Below are 13,238 nucleotides of genomic sequence, written 5' to 3'. Positions count from 1 at the left end.
CCGCCGGGTTCGATACCGCCCCGAGGATCAAACACAAAGAACACTAACTAGTTCCGTCTGTTGGTTGTGTTGTGGCCCAAGACGGGCTTAACTCACCGGTTGGAATGCAAGGCCATTGTGCTCAGCTCTACGACCCCGCAAGAGCAAGACGTCCGTCGCCAATGGAGGACGGTCCGCGAATGGTATCTGGAGACTCGACAAGACAATGGGGTTGGCTAGCCTTTGGGGGTCCCGGAACAAAGGAACTACATCGACTGCTCTATTACTCGCTATAGGAAGGTAGAGGCATTGAGCAATCCGAGTCCTCCTAGCAATTTCTAGTACATCAGCTTAGTACTGTACAGTAAAACGTACTCCATATAAAGAAGAAGCAGCCTCCCTGTTGACGACGCCGGGACGTGCCAAGCCCCTGGAGAGTTCCAAGGAGATCCCTTGACAACACCGGAGGAGATGGACTCCCAGGGGAAGATCAGGAGCCTCCTCTCACACGTCTCCAATCAAAAGAAACACAGCACAAACAATAAAAGCCCCAATCATAAAAGATTATGTACAAACAATGTACTTACGTGCTAACCGAATCACCTCCAGTTCGCCCGCCACCCCCCTAAATTCTCCCAGCCCTCCCACGACTCACGAGAACTTGACCTTGCTCGCGGCCGAGTCAATAACATACCGCTGCCCGGCATGCTCGGTGAGGCCATACACCCTCCCGCCCCGCCTCTTATCGTAGCTCAGATCCTCCGGGCTGCGCGGGAAGAAGCCGGCGTTCTTGTAGGCAGCCTTGCCGGGGACCCAGCCAAACATGTCGCCGGCTTTGGCGCCCTGGCTGCGCGAGATGTAGATCTTGCCGTTCGCCGACACGGCGCCCTGCATCTGCTCGATGCCCACGCAGTACGCCCACGCGGCTTTGGCCGTCTTCCCTTCCGTCTTGAGCCGGCCCGTCTTGGAGTCTAGGTCGAACTTGGCCATGCGCACCGGTTTGGCGGTCGTGTCGGTCTGGTACTCGCCCACTAGGAGCTGGTTGGGCGTGGTGGTGCGGTCGAGGGAGATCCACGAGAAGCGGAAGGGGAAGGTGGAGGTCCATTTGTACCATCTGGACAATCTTGTGAGTCTATTATTTACATACGGATGTAAAAGGGGTGTGTTTATTATTATTGGGGTAAATCCTGACTGACCTGATCTGCGGAATCACGTATTTGTAGCCCGCCGCCGAGTACTTGCTCCCAGTCTTGCCGACAGCGTCCCCCGACCCGACCTGCCAGATGTTGGCCAGATCAAACACGCGGATGCCCTTGCTGGTGTCCACGACATACAGCTTGTCGCCGTACCACGCAATACCGCCGGCATGGATCGGGACTTCCCTGAAATTATCCGCCGCGTGCGGATACACCAGCAGCGCGTGGCGGTACTTGTCGTTGGCCCGGTCCACAAAGGTCACGCGCACGCTCTTGTCGTCGTCGCGGTGCCAGCTGACGAGCCACCCGTCCTTCCCCTCGTACGTCCCGCCCGCGGCCGCGTCGGCCGTCGACGAGATGCCCTGCGGGATCCACTTGGCCGTATCCATGTCGTTGAAGTCGGCCGTCTGCTGCCAACGCTTGCGCCCCGCCGAGTCGGTCGTCATCTTGTGGTTGCCGTCCCGGAACACGTCCGACACGTTGACCCGCTTGAGCACCTTGGAGAGGGAGGCTACGTGCGCGCTGTCGGCCTGCTCGACCAGCACGAAGTCGGCCCCGTTGCGCGCCTTGTCTTTGGTGTTGCAGTTGTTGGGGTCGGCGGCCAGCGAGCCGGGGACTAGGAATGCCGCCGCCGCGGCGAAGATGGCGGAAGAGAACCTCATGTTGGCGAGTGGGAGTGGCTGGCCGGTCCTGGGATGGCTACTAAGGTCTCGAACAAACAAAGGAGAGGGCAGGAGTCTTATATAGGTATCCGACCCATATCCTCCAAGGTGGACCGTGAGGCAGGAGATGGTGTAAGACCGGCGATTTGATGAAGCCCTACGGAGCTCAGGATGTGACCTCGGACCCTGCATCACCACGGCTGACCCGGCCAGCTAAATCGCTGACGTCTTTTGACACCGAGCCTCACTCAGCTTTGTTGCCAAATCGGGCAGCTCCAACAACCAAGCTCGGTGTAAGAAGTCGCGGCGGCCCGCTTTGACTTGGGCCGACCCCTGCCCGATCGGATCGAAGCTGACCCGACCGTCAACCACGGTCTATATCGGGGTGTCGCGTGCTCGCCTTCTTCTCTTCTGCGGAGCAATGCCTGTGGAGAAGCAGATACAAAGTTGACGGGTCACTAATTTGGTTGATATCTTGGAGTACGATCTGTCAATGTGGTGGTACAAATACAAGTTAACAACAGACCTCCACTCCTTGTCTCTCGACCATCATGACTGTGACTCGTGGGAGGGTCGGCCCCTTTTAGACATGCAGCCAATGTAATTATAGAAGTTCCGTTAAACCAGCGCTGCAAAGTGCCTGCATGCCATACCTCCAACTACCCATTACAACATATCCCATATTCGAGTCCTGCTGTGGTTCCCTGACAGCATTTACATAGATGTCCCCGGCAAAGTCAGCAGTCGACATTAGGTACCAGGGCATGACCATGACAACAATTTTAACGCTAAATATAGCAACGCGGAATTGCGGCGGAACATCAGTCCCGTTTTTTCTCAGGTTCAGACCAGTTCTTGGGTGTAATTGCTGTCTTACCGTTACCAGGACCCACAAATACTGAATGCAGCCAATCAAATCATCGCAGCAACCAACACCCCAGAACTGGTCTGAGTCGGCGTTTTGAACCCAGTCTAGCCAACATACGGCATCCTTAACCTACTTCACATCAACAACCACAACAGTACCATTTCCTATCCGGCGTCAGTCGGAAAGGCCGGTGCGGTTGTAATCAGTGAGTGGAGTGGAGATTGCGGACCGGCTGGGTCCGGGGCTGCGGAGTGGGGCGAAGGGGTGCATCCCCGGTGCGGAGTCTGCGGACCGATCCGCCCACCTCTTGTGGTGGGCTAGCACTCCAAGCACGCTCCGGCACCAGCTGCTGGAACGACTAAGGCGAAGAACTAGATCCGACGAGAGGTTCTCTTGCCGTCACTGCACCGAGGCTTAATTCCCTCCGAAAGGCGTGATTTGCTCGTTTGGCAGAGACGGCTATGCCCATGACATCCACGGGTTTTGCATCATCATTGGCCTAGAATCCCGTCGCAACTGCTCCCCGCACGGGCCGCAGATGGCATCGGCAACCACCAAAACAATGTAATTACAAGCTCTGTTGCGTCCTCCTTGCTTTCTCATCGCGTGCCCATTTGCTATTCAGCCCACAACATCACCCGCAATGACTGGGATACTGTTGCACAAGCGGCTGCGCACACTTGAATCGGCCGCTGACGACGAAGGCGACTTCCTTCTCGCCATCCAGCACCAACGCGCTGCCGAGGGCTTCAGACGGCAGATGGGCCGCGAGACGGAGTCGATGACGAAGTGATTACGACCATCCAACCGGCGCATGACATTCCCATTACACGTACGATGCAGGACTCATGGGTTTCCAAGACGGTGTGGTTCTGGGCCTGCATCCGGTCACAACGGCTGGCTCTTTCTCTTTGAGGACCATATTGTCCCCAAGTTCTTCGCCAACAAAGACCTGGTTTCCGACCTAAAGCAGGCTTCGGCCTTCTGGGTGCAAGACATCGACACCGTTGTGAAAGCCAAAGTTGAAGACGAGGAGCGGTATCAGGCAGAACTCCGCTCCCTGTTTTCCAGCCAAGGGCACTCCACAGACTCCTCAAAGATTCCGTTCGAGAATAAAACATTGCCTTAGAGGGGGCCATCGGTGGAACAACGCTCGGACCCCCAAGTATAAACTAACTTTCCTTCATCACAACACTATCTCGGCTCTGACATCCTCTCCCAGCCTTCCCCCTTCCCTACGCTAAGCAAGTCAGGATACTCTTTAACTTATTCAGCACCACAGCCTGCTTATCCGCCGCCACGGTCGTCTTGTCATTCGCATCGCCCACGCTGACGGAAACATAGCACCCGTCGGCATCAATGACCGACTGCTCAGTCGGCAGCCGATCATCACCGCACCACTCGACATCCTTCTCCGAGAAAATCCCGATATTAATACGGCTCAGCACAAACTTGAACTTGCTCGCATCCGTGCAACTCCCCGCCACCTCGGGGAAATTCACATTCAGAAAAACATCCTCCGGCAAATACGGCTTGCCACTCTTCACCACCGCATCAGTCAGCCGCGCCGCCAGCTGCGCATAAACCTTACTCCTCTGCGGCTCTGGAGACGTATTCCACGGCAAGGTACCGTCCGACGCACCAGAGAACGCGAGCGCGGGGATGCCGGCGTCGTGCGCCGCGTACACGGCCGCGCCGACGGTGCCCGAGAAGGGCACGGCCAGGAACAGGTTGCTGCCCACGTTGGGCCCCGACACGGCCAGCTCCGGGGCGGCGCCGTTCCAGAAGGGCGGTGCGATCGTGTCGATCCCGTACCGCATCGCTGTGACCGGGTACGAGTTGACCCAGTTCAGGCGTGGGAGGGACTCGTTGCGCCCGATGGGCCCGCTGTTGGCGGGGCAGCTGTTGTATTGGCATGCGCTGCTCCGGCGGGCGGGTTCGGCGTCGAGGGAGCCTGAGGGTAAATTAGTTGGTGAGTCCTAGGGTTACTAGGCTAAGTAAGTAATGGCGGGTGGATTATCGCTTACTTGATCCCGACTTGTTCTCAGCGGGTGCAGACAGCACGACGTCGTGGCCCGCGGCGGTCAGGGCGTTGAAGAAGGACCTGGCGTACAGCTCGGCCCAGCCGTCGTCGTTGGACTGGATGATGCGGATGCCGTGGGCGCCGAGCGCCGGCAGCAGCGCGAGGAGGACCTGGCCGCGCATCGTGTTGATCGTGTTGATCGTGTTGCAGATCTGAGATCTCCAACTTGCCGATGTGCCTGCAGCAGCAGCTCAGGAGTGTTCCTCTCCGCCATTCGCGGCATCCTTCCGACTTCTTATACTCTTACGCGTGAAGTCTCGGCGTGGATGGCGAGCAGCATGAATCTGAATGATCGTATCCAATCGCCTTCCGTTGCTGGCAGTTGCTCCTGGCGTCTTGAAACCCACGCGGTTGGCATTGGCACGTCGAAAAGCCGACCTGCTGCTTCTGATTCGGCCGTGAATTACACGTGCCTAACGCTGTGACAATGCCGCTTGGAGCTGGCTCCCTCGGTATTTCAGGGAATCAGGGGCTCCCCGCAGCCCCCGCTTCTCGCCGTTGCATTCGGTGGCGGAAAGGGGAGCAACGACCGAGAGGCAGCCTCAACAACCATTTAACCAGGGCACGTTGTCTTGTCGATGGCGGAGAATGCCGTTACTTTTGTGCTCGCTGATTCTAGGCGCGACGGCCCGCACCGCATTTGTGGAATCTCCAGGCGATGCATATAAAAGGAGGCGAGCTTTCTGGACTGTAGGACATGTGTCGAATGACCGCGTGCAAATGCATGTGAGACGCCGATGCACGGGATACGACTAAACGCTTGGTGTACTGGGTCGATCCTGGTGTATTTAGCATACCTAGATAGGGCTTGGTGAAAGCTTGGTGAAACAACTCTCGTCCGAAGAGGTGGCCTCTATAACATCCACGGGGTAAGTAATATTCACCCAATTACGGGTAGCAATGAACAATTGTTTCGCTCTAATAATACCGCGATGTTATACAGGAGATATAGTTGTGCCCGCCTAGCTCCTCCTACCTACCACTTCATCTCCGTTTCCTCGTGTAGCCTTGTCATCGTGACGGGTGTGAGTAGCGCTCCGCACCCCCCGGGGCGGAGCCTTCGGTTTGTCGCCGGTCTTTCTTCTGTCACTAGTAATAGCACGGGACTCGTCTTTTCTTCTTCGTTCTCTTCTGCTTATTCTAACCATCTGAGACTTCGACTCACCTTAGCCGCCAGCACCGCGTCAAACATCGGCTCCACGACGGTGGCGCCGATCCGGTAATGCACTGCCTGCATCTCGAAGGCGCTAAAGTGATGAAACCGGCTTGTAATGGAAGTCAGCATGAGTCGGAGCCCGAGTCCAAGACGGAGTGACGGATACATCAGAGCGAGCCCCAGCACGCACATCGTCGTAACCTAGTGACTTCGAGCACCCACACGCGTGTACAGGCGCAAGGCGACAACGGTTGAATTAAGTACCAGGAAGGCGATCACGAACGGGTAGTAGGCATCGTGAGCACCCATGTTGTTGGGGCACGTCTAGCAGGGAGGCAACAGGATTCAGAGGAAGGAGGGAGGAGGAGCGGTTCCGTCGCAGATGCTTCTCATTCATTGTTAATTTGTTCTAGGAAATGTTTGAAAATCGAAATGGTTCTTTAATAAACGGTAAGATACTTACCTACCTTACTTAGATAGCTACGCAGTACTCCTCTCGTCAGCCCCTAACTCTGGGATCCAAAACCAACTTTGAAGAGCTTTCTTCCCGGCACCAAGACCAAACTGATCATTACGTCACGGGGGCTCCCCAATTTGCAGTTTGGGCCAATCTCACAATTTCTCGCAGCCCGCTGCAAGTGAGCCTATAACATCGGCGGTGGTTGAACAGCATCACATAGGGACTAGCTGTCACACATGCAGTGTGAGATTCAAGCAATGAGGAACCCCATGCACAGGTGACAGCAGTGTAACCATCGCCAACACAGAAACCAGACAGGTGGAGACCGCGGCATCGTTCCGGATCTCCCGTTCACGTGCTTTCCCTCTTTCAGACTGTCAAGAACCAACAACGCCACTCGGGTGAGTCGGGTCCATGTCTGGCGTTCTAGACGCGGGGGGCCGGCCGTTGCGTCGTCCAATGCGGTGCCTAGTCACGCGCCACGGAGCAATGTGCAAAGGGAGAGAGGCGGGCGGTATGGATCGCCATGCTCGAACTTCTTCGGCTCGGTCCCCCCTTTCTTCCCTCTTATTAGATCTCATGAGACGTTATATCCTCGGTGACTGGTCCTAGAAAGTGCACCTGTTCTTCCGCCGGCGCATCGCATTCCTTTTTTTTGCTCCCTCTCGGCTTAACTACTAGTACTTGCCAGTGCATTCCTAACTTACCTATCTTGGACTGTTGGTTCCACCGCCACGATGGGCTCCATCACCGCCATGGCGATGCCCAACACGGCCGAGGAGGTCACGCTGGAGTGGCTGCGGTCCATCTTCAACGACGCCACCATCTCATCCTTCACCATCACACAGCAGCGCCTCTTCGATTCGGCCAGCAAGCTCTACATCACGCTGTCCTATAACGACGACAACGACAACGACAACGACAGCTTAAACAACAACAAGCCGCGGCACATCCTCCTCAAGGGCGGCTTCAACCCAGCCATGTTCGCCGTGCTGGGCTACAAGGACCTGCTCGTGCGCGTCTTCACGCGCGAGGTCGACTTCTTCACCCACTACGTCTCCTCCACCTTATCCTTATCACCCTCACCACCGCACAGCAGCAACCGCCTCCACCTGCCCAAGGTCTGGTGGGCCGCCGCGAGCGCCGACCAGGCCATCCTGGCCATGGAGGACCTGACACGGTCGGGCCACGCGTTCGGCGACCCGACGCGGACCTACAGCGCGGCCTCCTGCCGGAGGGGCGTCGAGCAGCTTGCGGCGCTGCACGTGAGTACTTGGGGTTGGAAGGCAGATTCTGGTGACGGTGATGGTGATGGTGATGGTGATGAGGGGGAAGGGGAGCAGGGGCATCCGTGGTTGGCGGTGCCCATGTATGACACCACCATGCGCGCGCTGCTGGCCATGTGGGACGAGCAGGTGCTGGGCGAGGGCCGTCCGCCGCTGCCGGGGGTTATCAGGGATGATCGCGGGAAGACGGCGCGGGCGCTCGAGGCATATTTCGCGACGCGCAATCCGCGGTTTTGTAGTCTGTTGCATGGAGATCCGCATAGTGGGAATACGTACCACCCGGTCAACGACGAGACGGATGTTCGGTTTTTGGACTGGCAGATTGTGCATGTTGGCTCGGTTTTTCATGATGTGGCGTACTTCGTGGTCGGCATGTTGGCGGTGGAGGACCGGAGGAAGCATGAGTGGGAGGTTGTCGAGCACTACCTGAAGGCGCTGGCCGAGTGTGGTGGCCCGGCTTTTGGGTGTGACGACCCCGAGGTCCGGATTGAGTATCGCAAGGCGCAGATGACCGGGCTGGGATGGATACTGACGCCGTACGCGATGCAGAAGAAGGAGCGTGTTATGGCCATGGTGGAGAGGTACGCGGCTGCTATTGTGGATCACAAGACTATCGAGTTGCTGTTGGGAGAGGAGGATGGTGCTTGAAGTGGAGGGGATGTGTACAGGCTCCTATTAGTGACTGATAAGACTTTAGTGGGAGCATGTTGGGAGAGAGATTGCCAGCTTGAAATTTGGTTTCCCTGATCTATTGCCTGGTCTATAAACCCAGATCCTGTTCATTGCCCCCATCTACCTCACATGTTCGTCATGCGCAGCCGCACTTCCCGCCTTTTCAGCGGTCTTCTCCACCGCCAACCCGCCATCACTTTGCTGCTGCTGTTGCAACACCCGCCGCCGATGCTCAGACGTCTGCTCATAATCAACTAACAGCTCGCCATGCCTACCATACCACCTGGGCTCGACCCTCGCCCGCCGCACAACCGTAAACACCCCCTTCCAGCCGGGCTCCACCTTTCGAAAGATACTATCCATCTCCTCGAGCGAGCGGTAGGCCGTCTCCGGATAGAAGAGATACACGCAGGGGACCATGAAGGCGTTGATGACGGCAAAGATGACGTAGGTGCGGTAGCCGATGTTGTTAAAGGCCACGGGCGTGATCATGACGACCAGGAAGTTGAAGATCCAGTTGGCGCTGGTCGACAGCGCGTTGGCCGGCGCGCGGATGCGCAGCGGCACGATCTCGGCCGGGTACAGCCAGGTCATGCCGAGCCAGCCGACGGCGAAGAAGGTGTTGAAGACGAAGAGGAAGACGACGGCGGCGATCTGCAGGCCGGTGTTATTATTACTAGAATCATTATTATTATCTTCTGTTGTTGACCGCGAGTTGACGCCGGCCAGGATGGCCATGGTGGCGGCCTGGCCGACGGCGCCGAAGAGCATCAGCCTCCGGCGTCCCACGCGCTCGACCAGGAACACGGCCGGCCACGAGGCCAGGAAGTACTCGGTGCCGTTGACGGCGGCCAGCAGGCGCGACAGGAAGTCGGACATGCCCAGCCCCTGGTAGATGACGGCCGCGTAGTACGTGATCAGGTTGATGCCCGAGATCTGCTGGAAGACCTGGTTGAAGTAGGCCAGCAGCGTGCGGTGCAGGTTGCGGTTCGCGTCCATGGTGAACAGGTCCGCGAAGGTGTCCCTGGACATCTCCGCCACCGTCTCCCGGATCGCGAGCACCTCGTTCTCGACCACTTTGTCGTCTGTTGTGGTGTCCTCCAGCGCGGCGATCACCTCCCGCGCTTCCGGCTCGCGGCCCTTGAGGATCAGCCAGCGCGGGGATTCCGGGAGGAAGGGGATGCAGACCAGGATGACGATGCAGAACACGATCTGGAAGGCCAGCGGGAAGCGCCAGGCCACGGACCCGGGCGCGAAGGACAGGCCCAGGTCGATCCAGTAGCTGATCATGATGCCGCAGGTGATGAGCGCGCCCTCTATCATGACCATCTTCCCCCGCTTGTGCGCCTTGGACGTCTCGGACTGCCACGTCGGGACGGTCGACGTGTTGCCGCCGTTGCCCAGCCCCGTGATGATCCGCCCGACGATGAACTGCTCGAGCGTGGTGGCGCTGGCCTGCAGGATGGCGCCCACCACCATGGTGGAGGTGCCCAGCATGATCACTCGCTTGCGCCCGAGCGGGTTGCCGAGCAGGATGGTGATCAGGGACCCGAGGAAGCAGCCTAGGTTGTACGAGGCCACGGCAATGCCCTGGTACGTCGACCGGGTCGACGATTCCTCTGGCGTCATCCCGGCAACCCCGGGGTTGATCATGGGGAAGGTGTCGAGGAAGATCTTGAGCGTCAGGATTCCGCCCATGACTCCCTGGTCTGAAAGTCCCCCAGTTATTAGTCACGCACGAAGAAAGACACCGCAAGATTGGCTTACCATAGCCGAAGAGAAGAAAGTCGCATCCTGCAATGGTGCCCACGGCCAGGTTGAGGGCCTGGCCCCTGAGGCCCAGGAACTTCTTCATGATGCTTACCGGGCCGACTTGTTAATCGGTTGGTGTCACAAACGATGGTCCGAGGATATAGGTACGTGAGCCGACGGGCTAGGCTTATATGAAGCACGTTTTGCTTCCTTCCCCGGGATTAATCCCGCCAACAAACCACGGACGACCCCATGGGTAAGAACTACCGAAACTGCCGTCCCGCAAATGGACCAAGTCTGAGACCATGGTTCAGTGTCGTGCGGTTTGGTGGGGGTCTGTGGAACGTGAGCAGGGCAAAAAGGAGGGGTTCTGGGGTTACTGACCGGGGAAGCTGGGGAAAATCAGGGACTGGCAAGGGGGGAATTGGAACATATGGGGAAAGGATGCTGTTGATCTCTTTAAAACCCTTTCGTCGGGTACATGTTCCCCACTGGATATTCCACCGAACGGACTTTCTTGCCGATGCGGGCCCGAAGCCTGTGGTGAGGACTCGCGTAAAAAACATCTCTGAGCGTCGCTGTTAGTGTAGGTAAACCTAGGTGGGGCGGTTATGACCAAAGTCGAAGATCACCGCTGGGAATTTCCCCGAGCAGCCCAGCTTACACATTCGGTGGTGTTTCGGCTTACGGTGGCAGTTATGCTTGATCAGGTATCCCGAGCTGGTTGAATGACAGCAACCACAATCAGACTCACAGGTTTTTGCTGGTTGTGGTTTGTACGCCCTGGAAGAGTTTCGACAGTTGGAGTTTGAGCTGTGTAGCCGTCCCAAAGTCCCGCACCACTACTGGAAAAGCCTGGACCAAAAGGCCATCTTGTATGGGCTCGCCAGATATATTGAACCAATTGCTCGAAGAGCTCCTATTGGCGACTTAAATGTGCGAATGCCGGCTTCCCAGATTCCCCGTCGGAGCACGGCCGATTGTGGAGTTCCACATCTCCGGGCCGAATCGGAGCTGTGGGGCCGTTTATCCGGTCAGGGGGGTCTAAGAATGGGAAAGGAGGAAGTAAGCTGGTTGGCGAGGTCTCGGGGTAACAGTCATAAGGAGCCAGGTAAGTACAGTTACTGAAGAACAGGAAACGGCCAATAATATGCGGTTTTGTTCTGTTATGTTTTATCTGGCTAGGTACCAGGTAGGTAATTTACAATTATGTGGGTCCAGAATGTGCTGGGCCCAAACCGCTGGCGAAGTCGGCCGTTATACCGCAAATACTGGGCTGAATCTAAGACGAACCTCCATTTCCAACGTTAAAACCAGAAAGCCTGGTGCTGCTGCAGTTTGAAGCAATATTTTTGCCATGGCACCATTGTTGAAATGGGCGAGAGCCCTTCTACAGCGGACCCCGTCGCCACCTTTACGATTTCCGATGACCGGGTTCGCCCTTTGTGCCCGCAAATCAAGTGCTCGAAGAAGAGATGTTTGACGTATTCAAAGCTGGCAACTACTGTCCCGTCAACATTGGAGATCTCTTTTCCTCCAAGTACCAAGTCGTCGGCAAGCTGGGCTTTGGGTCCACCTCGACTGTTTGGCTCGCGCGAAATCTGCAGTACGTTCCCTCTCTTTCCTGAGTCTGTAGCAGTAGGCAAACCAAGGGTGACAGCGTCGACTAAGATAAGAATGGTAGAGAACACGATTTTGTTACGCTAAAGATATTTGCCCGGGATCGCTGAGAGACATGCCGGGACGAGTTCCACACTTACCAGGCCATCGACAAGGCGGATCCGTTGCATTCCGGACATCGGCACGTGAGAACCGCCCTTGAAATGTTTTCCATCGGCCAGCCGGGCGGGGATCACCAGTGCCTGGTGCAACAGCCCATGTGGGATAGCTGGAAGGATCTTTGCTGCGTAACCCTGCGGGGCGGTTCTCTGAGGCGCTCCTCAAGGGCGGCCTCCAGCACCTTCTCCGCGCTCTTGACTATATTCACACTGAGTGCAACCTCATTCATACAGGCAAGTCACAAGTACGGTCTGTATTTAGGTATCGACGCTGGAAATAACACAGCCCAGACATCAAGGCCGACAACATGCTACACGCCATTGTCGACGAGGGAATCCTCCAAGCCTTGTTCGAGGAGGAGCTCAGGACGCCCTCGGCCCGCAAGTACGTCGACGGATGCCAGTCTACACGTCCCGGCGCTCCGGTCTGCCTCAGGACTTCGGGAGGATCATACTCAGCGACTTCGGCGCCGCTGTCAGGGGCGACGTGAAGCGCAATCACGGCGCGCAGCCCAACGTGTACCGCTCGCCCGAGGTCATGCTCGGCGCCCCGTGGAGCTACCCTGCCGACATCTGGAATGTCCGGGCCATGATCTGGGACGTCTTCGAGGACGGCCACTTGTTCCACTGCCAGGATCCGAACGGCCAGGGATATACCACGCGAGCGCACCTCGCCGAAGTTGTCGCGCTGCTGGGGCCACCGCCACTAACCTGCTGGAGCGCGGGGTCCGGAGCAGGGAGTTCTTCTCGGGAGACGGTAGGTTGCTGTGAGGTGATTAGGTGCTTTTGTCAAAGGAACTAGACTGACTAGTCGTGCGCAACAGGGCAATGGATTGCGGATGTCCCGATTGTCGAAGGATACAGCCTCTAGAAGGCTGAGCGCGTCCTCCGCGGAAGGAACAAAGCCATGTTCTTGGACTTCGTGAGGGGGATGCTGACTTGGCGACCTGAGGATCGCAAGACGGCACGAGAGCTTCTCGATGACCCGTGGTTGAACACCTGGGAGATACCGGAATAGTCCGGAATCAGGATACCGACTAGTCAAGTGGAAGAAGAAGTACGCCGAAGGCGAAAATCCCCGGGAGCCAAAAAAGATTCAAAGAAGAGGATTTCGCCATTGTCACGTCGTTAATGGGTGCGGTGGTAAGTTCGCCCCACCCGTTACTCGTGCCTCGGGCACCAAGCCGATAATGAATCCTGCGCCAGCCTCCCCGGCTATTCCGATGCCTCAGCTATGGGAAATGGCCACAGGAGCGTCACGAGTCGGTTCTGGTCTCAGCCAGACCAACCTTAACAATATTACTTTGTCAAGGTCTATCTCGACCTCGTCCATATATTCGATACTA

At 57.1% G+C, this 13,238-nt stretch overlaps 7 protein-coding genes across 7 annotated transcripts; 3 read left to right on the top strand and 4 right to left on the bottom strand.

Annotated features, from left to right (window-relative positions):
* Positions 1-630: 630 nt before the first annotated feature.
* On the bottom strand, positions 631-1,837 carry B0T15DRAFT_405427 (uncharacterized protein; the record flags this gene model as incomplete). Its single annotated transcript, XM_062865295.1, has 2 exons — positions 631-1,093; positions 1,176-1,837. The coding sequence occupies 2 exons, from the start codon at positions 1,835-1,837 to the stop codon at positions 631-633; spliced, it is 1,125 nt and encodes a 374-aa protein (XP_062717623.1).
* A 1,484-nt stretch (positions 1,838-3,321) lies between these two features.
* B0T15DRAFT_324865 (uncharacterized protein) lies at positions 3,322-3,887 on the top strand. The gene has a single exon (XM_062864097.1). It carries the CDS (start codon positions 3,520-3,522, stop codon positions 3,832-3,834), a length of 315 nt encoding a protein of 104 aa, XP_062717622.1. The 5' UTR covers positions 3,322-3,519; the 3' UTR covers positions 3,835-3,887.
* On the bottom strand, positions 3,888-5,097 carry B0T15DRAFT_324864 (survival protein sure-like phosphatase/nucleotidase). Its single transcript, XM_062864096.1, has 3 exons — positions 5,036-5,097; positions 4,733-4,966; positions 3,888-4,659 (listed from the first exon to the last, which is right to left on the bottom strand). Exons 2-3 carry the CDS (start codon positions 4,908-4,910, stop codon positions 3,941-3,943), a joined length of 897 nt encoding a protein of 298 aa, XP_062717621.1. The 5' UTR covers positions 4,911-4,966; positions 5,036-5,097; the 3' UTR covers positions 3,888-3,940.
* Positions 5,098-5,636: 539 nt separating this feature from the next.
* On the bottom strand, positions 5,637-6,446 carry B0T15DRAFT_544789 (uncharacterized protein). The gene is made up of 4 exons (XM_062870105.1): positions 6,408-6,446; positions 5,934-6,329; positions 5,733-5,846; positions 5,637-5,658 (listed from the first exon to the last, which is right to left on the bottom strand). The coding sequence occupies exons 2-3, from the start codon at positions 6,134-6,136 to the stop codon at positions 5,765-5,767; spliced, it is 285 nt and encodes a 94-aa protein (XP_062717620.1). The 5' UTR covers positions 6,137-6,329; positions 6,408-6,446; the 3' UTR covers positions 5,637-5,658; positions 5,733-5,764.
* Positions 6,447-6,835: 389 nt separating this feature from the next.
* B0T15DRAFT_544788 (duf227 domain-containing protein) lies at positions 6,836-8,435 on the top strand. Its single transcript, XM_062870104.1, has one exon. It carries the CDS (start codon positions 7,142-7,144, stop codon positions 8,336-8,338), a length of 1,197 nt encoding a protein of 398 aa, XP_062717619.1. The 5' UTR covers positions 6,836-7,141; the 3' UTR covers positions 8,339-8,435.
* Positions 8,411-10,318, bottom strand: B0T15DRAFT_324850 (general substrate transporter). Its single transcript, XM_062864095.1, has 2 exons — positions 10,130-10,318; positions 8,411-10,071 (listed from the first exon to the last, which is right to left on the bottom strand). The coding sequence occupies exons 1-2, from the start codon at positions 10,215-10,217 to the stop codon at positions 8,483-8,485; spliced, it is 1,677 nt and encodes a 558-aa protein (XP_062717618.1). The 5' UTR covers positions 10,218-10,318; the 3' UTR covers positions 8,411-8,482.
* Positions 10,319-11,336: 1,018 nt separating this feature from the next.
* Positions 11,337-12,910, top strand: B0T15DRAFT_563496 (kinase domain protein; the record flags this gene model as incomplete). Its single annotated transcript, XM_062870620.1, has 8 exons — positions 11,337-11,720; positions 11,799-11,811; positions 11,848-11,939; positions 12,179-12,281; positions 12,329-12,574; positions 12,613-12,649; positions 12,717-12,733; positions 12,764-12,910. Exons 1-8 carry the CDS (start codon positions 11,590-11,592, stop codon positions 12,908-12,910), a joined length of 786 nt encoding a protein of 261 aa, XP_062717617.1. The 5' UTR covers positions 11,337-11,589.
* Positions 12,911-13,238: the final 328 nt, after the last annotated feature.

The sequence above is a fragment of the Chaetomium strumarium genome (genome assembly GCF_033439665.1).
Source record: "Chaetomium strumarium strain CBS 333.67 chromosome Unknown B0T15scaffold_8, whole genome shotgun sequence".
Taxonomy (NCBI): domain Eukaryota; kingdom Fungi; phylum Ascomycota; class Sordariomycetes; order Sordariales; family Chaetomiaceae; genus Chaetomium; species Chaetomium strumarium.
Note: the sequence above shows the minus strand (reverse complement) of the source record. Positions and strands in the feature narration are given on the sequence as shown.

Bases quoted from the DNA above. Each gene is read 5' to 3' on its own strand.
- B0T15DRAFT_324865 (XM_062864097.1), top strand. From the start codon at position 3,520: ATGACATTCCCATTACACGTACGATGCAGGACTCATGGGTTTCCAAGA.
- B0T15DRAFT_324864 (XM_062864096.1), bottom strand. From the start codon at position 4,910: ATGCGCGGCCAGGTCCTCCTCGCGCTGCTGCCGGCGCTCGGCGCCCAC. The intron at 4,660-4,732 runs GTAAGCGATAAT...ATTTACCCTCAG, and splicing joins TGAGAACAAGTCGGGATCAA to GCTCCCTCGACGCCGAACCC.
- B0T15DRAFT_544789 (XM_062870105.1), bottom strand. From the start codon at position 6,136: ATGTGCGTGCTGGGGCTCGCTCTGATGTATCCGTCACTCCGTCTTGGA. The intron at 5,847-5,933 runs GTTAGAATAAGC...GACAAACCGAAG, and splicing joins GTGAGTCGAAGTCTCAGATG to GCTCCGCCCCGGGGGGTGCG.
- B0T15DRAFT_544788 (XM_062870104.1), top strand. From the start codon at position 7,142: ATGGGCTCCATCACCGCCATGGCGATGCCCAACACGGCCGAGGAGGTC.
- B0T15DRAFT_324850 (XM_062864095.1), bottom strand. From the start codon at position 10,217: ATGAAGAAGTTCCTGGGCCTCAGGGGCCAGGCCCTCAACCTGGCCGTG. The intron at 10,072-10,129 runs GTAAGCCAATCT...GGGGACTTTCAG, and splicing joins CTTTCTTCTCTTCGGCTATG to ACCAGGGAGTCATGGGCGGA.